The sequence below is a fragment of the Marmota marmota genome, unplaced genomic scaffold, assembly GCF_001458135.2.
Source record: "Marmota marmota marmota unplaced genomic scaffold, marMar, whole genome shotgun sequence".
Classification (NCBI taxonomy): Eukaryota; Metazoa; Chordata; class Mammalia; order Rodentia; family Sciuridae; genus Marmota; species Marmota marmota.
In genome coordinates this window covers 54,292,042-54,305,256 of record NW_026000229.1, presented here as the reverse complement: position 1 = coordinate 54,305,256, position 13,215 = coordinate 54,292,042, and the positions used below count along the sequence as shown (strand labels likewise).

General features: G+C 33.3%; 1 protein-coding gene across 5 annotated transcripts in view; it reads right to left on the bottom strand.

Moving 5' to 3' along the window:
- Window positions 1-1,596: 1,596 nt before the first annotated feature.
- The window catches only part of Pcnx4 (pecanex 4), a 33,038-nt gene continuing 21,419 nt past the window's right edge, over window positions 1,597-13,215 (bottom strand). For all 5 annotated transcript variants that reach the window (XM_015480952.2, XM_015480950.2, XM_015480949.2 and 2 more), the window contains 3 exons: window positions 9,883-10,922; window positions 9,315-9,501; window positions 1,597-2,974 (listed from right to left, as the gene is read on the bottom strand). In XM_015480952.2, the coding sequence (XP_015336438.1) occupies window positions 2,723-2,974; window positions 9,315-9,501; window positions 9,883-10,922 (1,479 nt within the window). In that variant the 3' untranslated portion in view covers window positions 1,597-2,722. The remainder of the gene's footprint in view (window positions 2,975-9,314; window positions 9,502-9,882; window positions 10,923-13,215) is intronic.

The following is a 13,215-nucleotide window of genomic DNA, read 5'->3' as shown; positions in this document are numbered from 1 at the left end:
GTCCTGCAGAAGGGGAGGGACACCATTTCCTTATGTGGTGAAGGGTAGAAAGGCAAGAGGAACAGGTCATTTCATCAAGGCTTTTTATTTGGATGCCTATTCACTTTCATGATTCCCTTATCTAAAGGTCCTGCTCTTACTACTAGCATTGGGGATTAACTTTCAACATGAAAGTTGAGTAGAACAAAAATATCCAAAGCATAGTAACATAACTGTATGAAATATTTCAAACAAAAGAGAGTGCTGGGTAATGAGCAGATATAAAGAAGTATTTTGAATGATCCTACCTCCAAGATGCTTATACTCTTCAGAAGCATGAAGAGATACAAATAACTGGTTTGAAGCAGTAAGTAGGAATCGCAGCTATGATTTATTCAACATCTGTAATATGCCTCTTGCTATACTGGGGTGCTTAGTGTTAGTTAACTCATTTATTCCTCCTAGCGGCCATAAGGTAGGAGATATTTTCTACTTTTATAGATGACAGAGCTGCACAAAGCAAGTAGGTAGAACTTTCCAATGTTACTAAGGTAGTAAGGGCTAAGTTCAGGATTAAACTCAGCTCAAGAAGACTCTACTAGCAATTGATAGAGTGTTCAGGAAGGAAAACAACCCAAATGTCGAGCCAGGCCTCTAAATATCATTCTGCCTTGGCTCTTGGATGCAATTCTTCACTGTCTCTTGGTTCTCTAATGACTTTAAGCAGATTATTTTTTTTTTTTTTTTTGCCTGGCTTTTCTAGTTCTCCATGAAGTGACTGGTATGATTTAATCTAGGCACTATTACTACTTACAAGTATGCAAGTGGGTTTTAGAGAAAATTCAGTAAGAGCAGTTTTAATATATCATGTGGAAATATCAAATATTAGATACATAGGTCCAGTGTAAGAAGAAAGGTTGGGTTACATATATATATATTTGAATATCATCATTTTGTTGGTAATATTCTAAGTCTTGGGAGTAAATGAAATTGGTGAATACAGAAGAAGAACAGAAAATCTAGAACCAATTGTTGAAAAATTCCAAAATTTAGAGTTCTGGTGGAAGAGGTAATTGAGAGGAATAGTCAGGAAGATGGGAGGAAAATAAATGTTTCACAAAAGCCCAGAAGAAAACACAAAAGGTGATTCAGGAATGAGTGTTCAAATATACCAGATGCTACTCAGAGGATAGGTGAGACGAGACAAAGTGGCCTGCTGATTTGAAAATATGTAGGTAAATAATGACCTCAATAATAACTTTTTAAACTTTGGGTGAGTAGTAGAGATAGACTCCAGACTGGAGCAGATAGAAAAATGAATGAGGAAACTTCAGCCATGAATGAGGAGAAGCAAAGTCAAGGGAAGACATGGCTTGGCATCACTATAATAATAAAAATCTTTAAACAAATTAAAGTTCCTATTATGGGAGGTGGTCAAATAAATAAACAGAATGTCATGCAGCATTAAAACTGATCATCATAATTAATTTTTAATGACAAGAAATTTTTCTAAAAAAATAATATATAAAATTGTACAGCTAGTAAATCTCAATTATGTAAATCATAAACCCAAACTTGAACTCAGGTGTAATACAAAACCGCAAATCTAACTGAAAGTTAGTTCAAAAGTTATCCTTTAATGTTAAGAGTAAACTGGTCTACACAGTAAATAAATGGACTGATAATAACAACAATAATAAAAAAAAAAGGTACATTTAAAATAATTTTAATTATTTCTAAGAAGAATACATCACTACATTACCAATCTAGCAGGCTCCTATAGATCTAGTTGGAAATTAAATAAGAAGTAGAGGAAATTCATTGTCTCAACTGATGCAGATTTCATTGTTCATCCCTTTTATAAGTATTTGTAAAATGTTCCTAAGTAGCAAGAGGATAAAAATAAAATTCCGATCACATTATGAAAAAATTATCTCCATCTTCTAACTTTAGTTAATATACCTTAAGACATTAATAATTGGTAGTCCTTTTGGGGAGGTCTTTTTTTTTTTGAATCAAGAAATTCATTTGAAAATAAATGCATAAGGAATCAGATCAATGAGCAGGCACACTCAGATTACCCTCAAATTGCTCTTCCTGTACATTCACACAATGCATGGGATGAGCACTATTTCTTTCACATATGTTAAAAAAAGATATTTGGAAAAGAGGGAGAAGATTTTATTGGAAAGATTTTATTAAAAGTTGTTAAGATTTCTGAGTTGAGGTACATGACATAAATACATCATTATGAAATCATGAAATGTTAAAACAGTACAACATTTAAAAAGACTATAAAAATTATATTTTAAATAAATATATGTATACATTAAGTTAACCCTTAAATGGATTTAAAAACACTGGTATGTATATTTTTTATGTATGTAAAAATTACATAACTGTTGACTTTTTTAAAGGCCAGTCACCTATCAAACACTTAAGAAACCAACACAAATTTAATTTCTAATTATATAAAAATGTTTTATTGTATTTATCAAAGCCTACCATAATCCATAGGGCACAAATATTGGCCAATTTCTAACTTTATGTTAGACATAAAGATGCTGTTGTTAATGTTTTTCTAAACCATTAGATGATTAAGGGAATTCATTCTATGAAGCTTAACTTTTTAAAGGCATCCTTGGGGCAGGAAAAAGTCCACTAAAGTTACAAGAAGTTTACATTGTTACTTTTCTAGTAAAACATCCGTTGATGATATTACATTTATAAGTCAAAATGGGCTCTAATACAAACGTATACAGAGAGGTTTTGAAGAATAAATTGGATATCCCAGAGGAGGATCAGCCGCTTGAACTGTAAGGTTTCTTAGGAGTAGAGGATGTGCTTGTATACTATAACGCTCCTCATCATCGTTTGTGGCATAAAGCAATTCCCATGAAAGATTGGCCCACTGACCTCTAACAGCTTCTGCATTTAACTTCCCAACTTGTATCAACAATTCTTGAAGGGTCAGTACTCTCCCAGTATAAACTCCCTTTAAAATATAAAAGGGGAGGGAAAAGTGAAAAAGAAAAGAAAAAGGGATTACATCAGGATTTTTATATTTTACTTAAAAATTAGAGAAAATCTTGTTGCAGTTAGACAAACTTTCTCCCAAGATTAAAAACAAACGGGTGTTTTAAAATGTACACACACAATTTGTTTACATTTAGAGTTAAGAATCACCTGTATTTTCTTTCTTAGCTCTTTAAGTAAGTATGAGAAGAAAATTTTCCTGATAGCTATTTCATTTAATCTCCAGAACAGCAAAATTTCAGCTACTTTTCTTTTCTTTTCTGGTTTCAGGCCACATAACTTCAATAATACATACATCATATATACTCATCAGTGGGCAATAATGCAATAGGCTCCACATTAGAAACAGCTTCATTGAGATATAATTTATATTCTATATGATTTACTCATTTAACAATTATAATTCAATGGTTTTTAGTATGTTCACATATATGTGCAACAATCACCAGTTAACTTTAGAACAAAATGGAGTCCCATATTGTTTAGCTCTTACTTTCTTGTCTCTTCATACCCCCTTGCCTTAAGCAATCATAATGTAATGAGTCACTGAAATATGTGACTTTTCATAACTTGCTTTTCACACTTAGCATATTTTTGAGGTTCATGTATGTTGCAGCATAAATCAGTACTTCATTCCTTTATGGCTGAGTATTGTTTAATTATATGATTGTACCTTTTAGCAACTATAAATAATGCTGCTGTACATCTGTGTACAAGTTCTTAGGTTGATCTGTTTTTGTTTTTCTTAGGTATAAATTTAGGATTGCTAGTTCATACAGTAACTCTGCATAACCATTTGAGAAACTGCCAGTGTATTTTCCAAAGCAACTGTACCATTTTATATTCCAACAGCAATGTATGAAGTTTCCAATTTCTTCACAGTTCCTTGTCATTAGTTGTTATTATCTTTTTGTTTCAGCCATCCTAGTGTATGTGAAGTGAGGTTGTAGTTTTGATTTGCATTTCCCTGATGACTAATGATGTAAATGCTGTAGACCATTTTTTCATGTGTTTATTGGCTATGGCCATTTCTTTAGAGAAACGTTGCATAGTAACAAGTCCTTTTCCAGATATGTGTAATTATTTTTCCCATTCTGGGTTATCTTTTCACTTACTTGACGATGTCCATTGAAGCCTTATCTATTTTTATTTCTCATGCTTTCAGTGTCACATCTAAGAATTCACTGTCAAGTTTGAGGTTGTGAAAATTTACTCCTATGTTTTCTCCCAAGATATATATAGTTTTAGCTCTAACACTTAGTTCTTTGATGTATTTTTTTTTTTTTTTTATATGGTGTATAAAGTAAGATCTGGAGTGGGTTGAACAGCACCTTCAAAGAAAATATATTCCAGTCCTAGCCCACAGTACCCATGAATGTGAATTTATTTGCAATGGGTACTTTGCAGATATAATTTAAGGATCTTGGGATGAGAGCATCCTGCATTTAGGTGGGACCTTAAGTCAGTCAATGACTGGTGTCCTTAAAAAGAAGTAGAAGAATTGCCACAAGATGTATGGAAGGAGGCCATGCAAAGATGGAGACAGATGGATGTTATAGTAACACAAGCCAAAGAAAGCTAGGAACCACCAGAAGGAAGAGGTAAGGAAGGATTCTCCTCTAGAGCCTTCAGAGGAAGCATGGCTACTGACACCTTGGTTTCAGACTTCTAGTTCAGAACTGTGAGAGACTAAGTTTGTTTTTCAGTCAGTCTTTGGTAATAATTTGTTCTAGAAGTCCTGGGAAACTAGTATTAACAACCCAATGCCACTCTTTTGAATGTGGCTAATTATCCCAGCACCAAGATGACCCCTTTTCCATTGAATGGAACATGAGAATTTTTAAATTTATTTAGATGTTTAATTTCCTTTTCCAACAATGTTTTATAGTTTTCAGGGTATAAATCTTACCCATTAAATTTCTTTCTAAGGTGTACAACCAGAGATATAAAAAATTGTGCTCTATATGTCTAATATGAATTGTAATAGATTCCGCTGTCATATATAACAAATTAAAAAAAGAAAGAAAGTGTAATATCAAATTTGGTATGGATCTAGGGTTAAAATTAGAAAATTAAGATCAAGATTAGGGTTTACCAGTGTTCATAAGAATATACATTTGAAAATATGCATGAAAACATATAAATATACATGATATGACAGAGACTAATAAATTGTTAGTTCTACAAATATATATGTTGTATACATTGGGATGCATGAATGAATCATGTATATGATATATTGTGATATACATGCAAATTTAACATTGAAAAACTCACAACTAACATCATACTTATTGGTTAAAAAAAAAAAAAGGATGCTTCCCTCCTAAGATCAGAAGACAAGGATGTCCACTGCTGCAGTTTTTTGTTAAACCTTGTATTAAGGGTTCTAGCCAGATGTTATAGACAATCTTTACGTCCCCATCCCCCAAATTCATGTTGAATACTCAAGTTATATTCCTATTTCAAGTGATTTTATTATGAAAGATTATTGGATTTTGCTAAAATGATTTTTGTGTCTACTGATGATTATGTGGTTTTTGTTTTTTATTCTATGTGTAGTATATTATGTTAATAATTTTTCTTAATATTAAATCAATCTTGCAACCTAGTTAATCATGGTATATAATTCTTTTATAGAATAATGGATTCAGTTTGCTAGTATTTTGTTGGTAATTTCTGCACCCATAGTGATGAGAGATTAGAGATGTGTAGTCTTTTTTCCTTATAATATCTTTGTCTAGTTTTTTTAATCAGGGTAATAGTAGCTTCATAGAATGAGTGGGAAAAATGCTCCCCTCCCTTGTTCTGGAGGCAACTGTGAAGAACTGGTATTAATAATCATTTAAATGTTTGGTAGAATTAGACAATGAAGTCTTTTGGGGCCTTAGCTTCTTTCTGGGATTAGTTTTGATTAATTCAACCTCTTGTTTATTTCCTCCTAATTTTTAGTAGTTTGTATGAATTTTTTCACTTCATCTAAGATATATAATTTAATGGCAATAATAAGTCATAGTCATTTTTAAATCTACTAGGTTAGTACTAATGTCCCCTCTTTTATTTCTTATTCTAGGAATTTCTATCTCTTTTGTTTTCTTGGCCAAAGTAGCTAAAGATTTTTCAGTTTTGCTGATCTTTTTTAAGAATCAGTTGTTAGTTGCACTGAAATGTTTATATGTTTTTTTCTTCTCTATTTCATAACCACTCCTCTAATCTTTTTTTTTTCTTCTGTTTGCTTTTAATTTGCTCTTTTTTCCCCCAATATGTTGTAGGAGGTTGGGTTAATTTGAGATGCTGCTTCTTTTTTCCTGAAGTTCTGGTATGTGTGTCTTCATTTTCATTCATCTCAATGTATTTTCTAATTGCTCTTTGGATTTCTTCTTTGATACAGAGGTGACTTAGGAGTGTGTTAATTTCCAAATATCTGTGCACTTTCTAAATTTCTTTTACTGATTTCTAATTTCATTTTATTGTGGTCAGAAGACATCTTTGGATTATAACAATCCTTTTAAATTTATTGAGCAGTTTTACATCCTAGTGTATGATTTATCCTGGACAATGTTCTACGTGCACTTGAAAAGAATACATATTCTGTTGTTGGGTGGAGTGCTCTATAGGTCTGTTAGGTATCATTGACTTACAGTATTGTTTAAATCTTCTATTTCTTTATCTAATTCTATTCATGGTTAAAAGTAGGGTATTGAAATCTCTAAATATTATTATTGATGCCTATTTCTCCATTTCTGTCAGATTTTCTTCATGTATTATACTGCTCTGTTGTTAGCTGCATATTATCTTTCTGGCATAATGTTTTTGATAAATTTGGCAAGTGTTCAGCCATTATTTCTTTGGATAATTTCTTTTCCTTCTTTTGGTAAGTTATGTGCATTTTGGTGCAACTTATGATGTTCCACATTTTCTGAAGTTATCTTCCTTTTTAACATTCTTTGGATAGTACAACTATCAACCTAAAATCTTTAAGTTCATTAATTCTTTCTTCTGCCTGTTCATATCTACGAGTGAGCCCCCTCTAGTAAATTTTTCTTTTCCTTTTTGTAAATTTTCTATATCTACTGACATGCTACATTTAATTTATAATTTTTTGTTGAAAACTGAATGGCTCAGATAACACTGTAAAAACTCTGTATGGTTCAAATATGAGATGTCTCCCCAAAACTCGTGTGTGAGATAATGCAAGAAAATTTAGAGGTGAAATGATGGGGTTATGGGAGTATGTTAACATCCTCCACAACAGGAATTAACTGCATGGTAACTGTAGGCAGGGAGGGCGTAGCTGGAGAAGGTGGGTCCCCAGGAGCATGTCTTTGGGATTTATATTTTGTCCTTTTGAGCAGAGTTCTCTCTCTGCTTCCTAGAGCCATGTCCCCAGCTGCTTTCCTCCATTGCATCCTTCCACCATGATTATCTGCCTCACCTCAGGCCCTAAGGAATGGAGTCAGCCATCTGTGGACTGAGACCCATGAAATTGTGAGGCCTGAAATAAACTTTTTTCCTATAACTGTTCTTGTCAGGTCTTTTAGTCACAATGGCGAAAAGTTGACTTGGGTAACTGATACTCCTTACTCCCTACCCCAGAACTTGCTATTTTTATGTACTATTTTGTTTAATGAATGACTACATTACTTTTGTGAGTAAATTCCTTCCCACCCCTTACTAACCCTACCATTTAACATCTCAGATATTGCTCCTCTGGTAGTGTATCCCTGTGAATGCTCACCATTACTTTGGAATGGCAATGGTTTGGGGAGAGCTATCTTCATTAAATAGTTATACCTAGCTGTTAAACTCCACTGATTGCCAGGTAGTTACTCTGTTTGCAACAGCAACCTGGGACATAACTTGCTCCATGGATTGATCCATTAAATTTGGGAAAAATTTTTGGAAAAGTTTTTGATGTCAGTGTCTGACATTTGTTCTGACCCCAGGAGTGCTCTTCTTTACTTCTTTCCCTAGTTTTTTAATCTAGCCAGTTTACAGTTTAGCTTGTATTTCTAATGAATATACCTTGTAATTGTTACAACCTCCATTGCTTTGGAGTGCATATTAGGCTTTAATGTGTTCACACTTGCAAATGAATCAGTTCTTTCAGGATGAATTTCAGAGTTCTAGGCTTTAATGATTTGCTTCTCCCAGAGGGGAAAAAAAATCTGTGGGCGAAGCAGAGTTCTGGACAAGAAGTGGAACAGTAACATGGTTCTGAGTGACACTTCTGCTTAAGGAGATACACACTTGGTGGAGGGGAAACAGGAGCCCCAGTCTTTCCAGTTTGTTTTTTTTTAGTGAAGAACCTCTATCTTATGAGGAGGCAATGATCATCAGGGATCCAAAATTATCAGTGATAACATGACAAAGCTTCCTTTCCACAACTGTAGTTGGCCAGAAAGTAATTCTTACCTCAACTATAAATACATAGAGTCTGACCTCAGCAACAGATAGCTGGAGGAAACAAGATGAGAAATACTGGACTCCTGATTTTCCTGAGAAAACAATCTTCCATGTGGGAGCAGAGGGGAGAGAGTGCCCTGTGTTCTTGGTTGTACCAGTCTAAATAGAGTTTCTGTATTGCTGAGAGGGAAGGCGGTCGTGGTTCAAATACTGGTATCTCACAGTTCTTACTGTTTTAGTATTGTTTTCTGAATTAGTGTTCTTTTATTTGCTTTATGCCCTTAGAATTATTTCTCAGGCTTTAAATGAATTTTTTTTTAAAAGTTTATTATTCATCAGTTTTACTGGGAAGAGAACTTAAGAGAGTTCCTCACATGCTAAGGCATGCTTGGAACCCACAATAGGTTCATAATACTGAATCTTTCGTATTGTGCACAATCAATGACATTTTAAATACAGTACAGATATTAAATCTTTAAAAAATCCCTATTTCGAGTATTTCTAAATTCTCACAGGTTAGATTTGCTTCAAATAAAGTATACATATCAGCAAAATAAATAATTTTCCATTTATAAATTAATTTCTCTTCTAGGAGTCAAATCCAAAATGATAATTCTTACTCTTGAACTGGGTATAGGAATCTGATCTATTTTGTCAAATATGCTATACTTGTACTTATACTTGCTATCTCATATGTTCACTGTTATATAATGACTACACATTTTTATTTGTCTCTGAAACAGCTATTCTAAGGTTGGACTACTGTGATCATTAAGTCACGATAAAAAATGTCTTGAAACTATGATTTTTGTGTGCATGTATATATCAAAAGCTAGAATACAATTATTAGTGTGAATATTTCATAACTGATTTAAGAACATTTTTAACCTTACCATATTCGGATCATATCCCAGAGCAAACAAGCATGGCTTTTCTTGTAAAATTGATTCCTTCCATTTTTCATCTGATATTAAACCAATGTACCAGTCACTTTCATATTCATGAAGGCAGCTGGCCAGCTCTTTAAAGTCTTCTATTGAGCCTAAACTTGCTTTATCAACCATTAGTTTCAGAGTATACCTAAAAAGAAGGGAGAATCAAACAGTTTTAGAATATTTTAAAATGAACCATAGAGGAAATGGATTTGTTCAATCAATATTTTTAAGACTTTGAACTGAAATTATCTATATTTCAGACAAAAAATTAAAGGAGAAATGATGCAGTTAAGGTGAAGAAATCCAATAAGTCATTTGAAAACTAGGTCCTTCACATTAAAAAAAGCAAAGGAAGTAGAAATTAAAGTGTACTGTCAATATGATCACAATACATACTAAGCATTTTTTTTTTCATTTTTAAGAAATTGGCTTTAAAAAACATTAAAAATCAAATAGTCTTCTAGGTGATTACAAACAAAATACCATTTTTCAAACAATGTCACACATTATAATCAAAATGAGTTACCTGAATGCTTTCAAAGTTAGTTGTAACAGTTCTGGTTTTTCTGTGAGCCAATCCAAGGCACCAGACCAGGGTAAAACACCATTGAAAACTCTTAATATATGACCAGGACTAGGAGTCACATTGTCTATTCCAATTAAACCAAAATAACAAGTCATTACTGTATGAACATAAAAGTCTTTTAAAACTTTATCCTTTGCAATTTCTTCCAGTAGAGTTGAGGCCTTTTCTTCTGAATAGAAACATTCCAACTGCCTTAAAACAAATTGGTACCAGTCTTCTGGAAATAATGAACTCAGCTCTTTCATTATGGCTTTAGGCATACAGTTAGACCTCCATTCTTCAGGTAAGCTCAGTAAATGAGAATATGAACAACTGAAGTCCATAAGAGGGACATATGCCTTGTCTTCTTGTTTTCCTTTGTCAACAGCAGGGTATCCCAACATAACAGCTTTATAAAGACTGTTTTCAGGAACTGTACCTGTAGAATGATCACCAACTCTCTGTGAGTCTACTGATCCTGGAATAGGCAAATTTGTTCCTGGAAAATCTTTCAACTGCTTTTTTCCCTCTTTTCCTTTTTTGATAGTTGGCTCATCATCAAAAATATTATCATCAGACCAGTCATCAAAAGTTTTGGAATCTAAACTATCTGTGTCTTCTGGGGACTTTGGACGTGGGGAAGTATTTGAAGCTGGCAGGATCACTAGAGGTGTTTCCCTTTTACTTTCACTTTTATGAATATCCTCTTGCAAGGTGGGCCTTTTGGCACAGTACTGAATGAGTATCCACACAAGCACTTTAACAAGGTCACCTTTAAATTCTTTTAAGTTTTCATGGGAATCAATTATGCCAGATAGGACAATTCTGGCATCAGAATATAGTCTCACAGGCAAAACAGTACAGGGGGTCAAGACATTCCCAAAGTGTTCATTAAGGGAACATACTTTTGTGTATTCTTCCTGCTCAAAAGCACTATCAAAAACTTCATCAACTCTCTGGGCTTCAGCAGTATGACAGGATGTTTCTTGTAATTCTAACCCCTAAGAGGAAATATAAAATACTTGAGTTTATGATCATTTATTACATAGAGAATAGCAACTAGTTTTGTAAATGCCTGTACATTCTCATCATAAAAATATGAAAAAAAAAACCAAAAAAGTTATTTAACTCAAGACCTATACCTTAATACAAACTGGATAGAGATAGTAAAAACACCATTATTTAAAAATAAATTATAGAACTCCACTAGAAATTAGATAAATAACTTTATTGAATACAAACATAATTTTAAAAGCCTATATATACTGTCTAAGGCAAGTTACACATTAAAAACTTAAATTAGAATGTTTTGTAAGAAAAAAAGTGAAACTAGAATTATAAAGTATAAATAGTAGTTTTAATATATTTTCCACCAAACTTTATGGGAGTAAGAAAATCATTATACTAATATGCCACAACTTATGTAATTGTACTCTTGTTCCAGTTTTTAAAATGACAATAGGATAGTAACAACAGATTTATTTGATTACTGTCTATCCCCTCCAAATACAAGATGAACTCATAGCTTTGTTTTGGATACAACTATATCCCCAGTGCCTAAACCCATTCACAGTGAGTATGCAACAAATAAAGACTTGGTGAATGAAAATTAGGAACATTTTCTTGGGCTGTGGCTGTGGCTCAGTGGTAGAGCACTTGCCTAGCATGTATGAGGCACTGGGTTCGATTCTCAGCACCACATATAAATAAATAAATAAATAAAGGTCCATCAATACTAAAAAAAAAGAATATGTTCTTACGCAAATTTTAAACACATTTTGATTACTTCCTTAGAAGGAATGACTTAAAGAGGACATACCAGGTTGCTGTTTACTATTATCATTAGTAGTAGTGTTAATTATATTCTCAAAACTACCAGTGCCTTCAGAACCCATTTTCAAATCATGGCTCTACCAGGTGCTGGCACACAATCAGTACCTACCCTGTTTCTTTTCCTTCTTTTTCAAAGAAAAAGAATCCTAGTACATAGGTTTTTGAAGATTAATTAAGTTTTGTAAATGTGAAAGTATAATATAAGTGTTAGAAGATGGCATAGTCTAAGTCAGACTGATTTAAAAAACAAACAAAAAACAAGTGTCACTAAAAAGTATATTTTTAAAGCACAAAGACCAAAAGAAATGATCCATAATATCAGGTAATATTAAATCATAGCATTTTAAAAATAAAACAATCAAAATGTCCTTGATAATTTATATGCTTTGTAATTTCCTTCTTAAAGTTGGACATGTAGATTAGAACACAGGTTCTCAAATGTTAGGTGAGTCAATCACATGGAGCACTCTTAAAAGACTGTGGGGGCTATGTTTGTGGTTCAGTGGTAGAGCACTTGCCTAGAATGTGTGAGGCACTGGGTTTGATTCTCAGCACTGCATATAGATAAATAATAAAATAAAGGTTCATCAACAACAGCAACAAAAAAGGACTGTTGGACTCAACCCTGAGTTTCTGATTTCGTAGGTTCAGAGTAGGGTTCAAGAATTTCCATTTCTAATGCTACTAGTTTGGGGACTACAATTGAGAACCATGGGTCTGAAGGGACAGCTTTTTGCTCACCAGAAATTTTACCTAATCTATGCTAAGACAAAAAAGTTCACTAATTTTTGGGCTGGGATTGTGGCTTAGTGGAAGAGCACTTGCCTCGCACGTGTGAAGCAACTGTGTTGTATCCTCAGCACCAAATAAAAACAAATAAATAAAATAAAGGTATTGTGTCCATCTACAACTAAAAGAAAAAAATATATTTTTTAAAAAATTTACTCATTCTCTATTCATTTAACAAACATTTATTAAAGCCTGTTCTGTGCCAGGCACTGTTCCAGGGGCTTAGGATATATTCCTGAGTAAAAGTAAGAGATCCTTGACCTGTAACATTCACATTTGAGAGTAAGGGCAATCAACAATAAAACTAATAAGTAAATGTATCAGCTTTTTAGAGAGTATAAGTACTAGGAAAATAAAGAAAAAGTAAAGCAAGCCAAGGGTTGGGGTTGCTGGCATAGGAGTGGGAATATAATTTAAATATGAAGGTTGCTGGGTGCAGTGGCACATGCCTGTAATCCCAGCAGCTTAGGAGGCTGAGGCAGGAGGATCCCAAGCTCAAAGCCAGCCTTAGCAAAAGCGAGGTGGTAAGCAAGTGAGTGAGACCCTGTCTCTAAATAAAATACACAATATGGCTGGGGATGTGGCTCAGTGGTTAAGTGCCCCTGAGTTCAATCCCCAGTACTCAAAAAAAAAAAAAAAAAAAAAAAAAAAAAAAAAAAAAAAAAAAAAAAA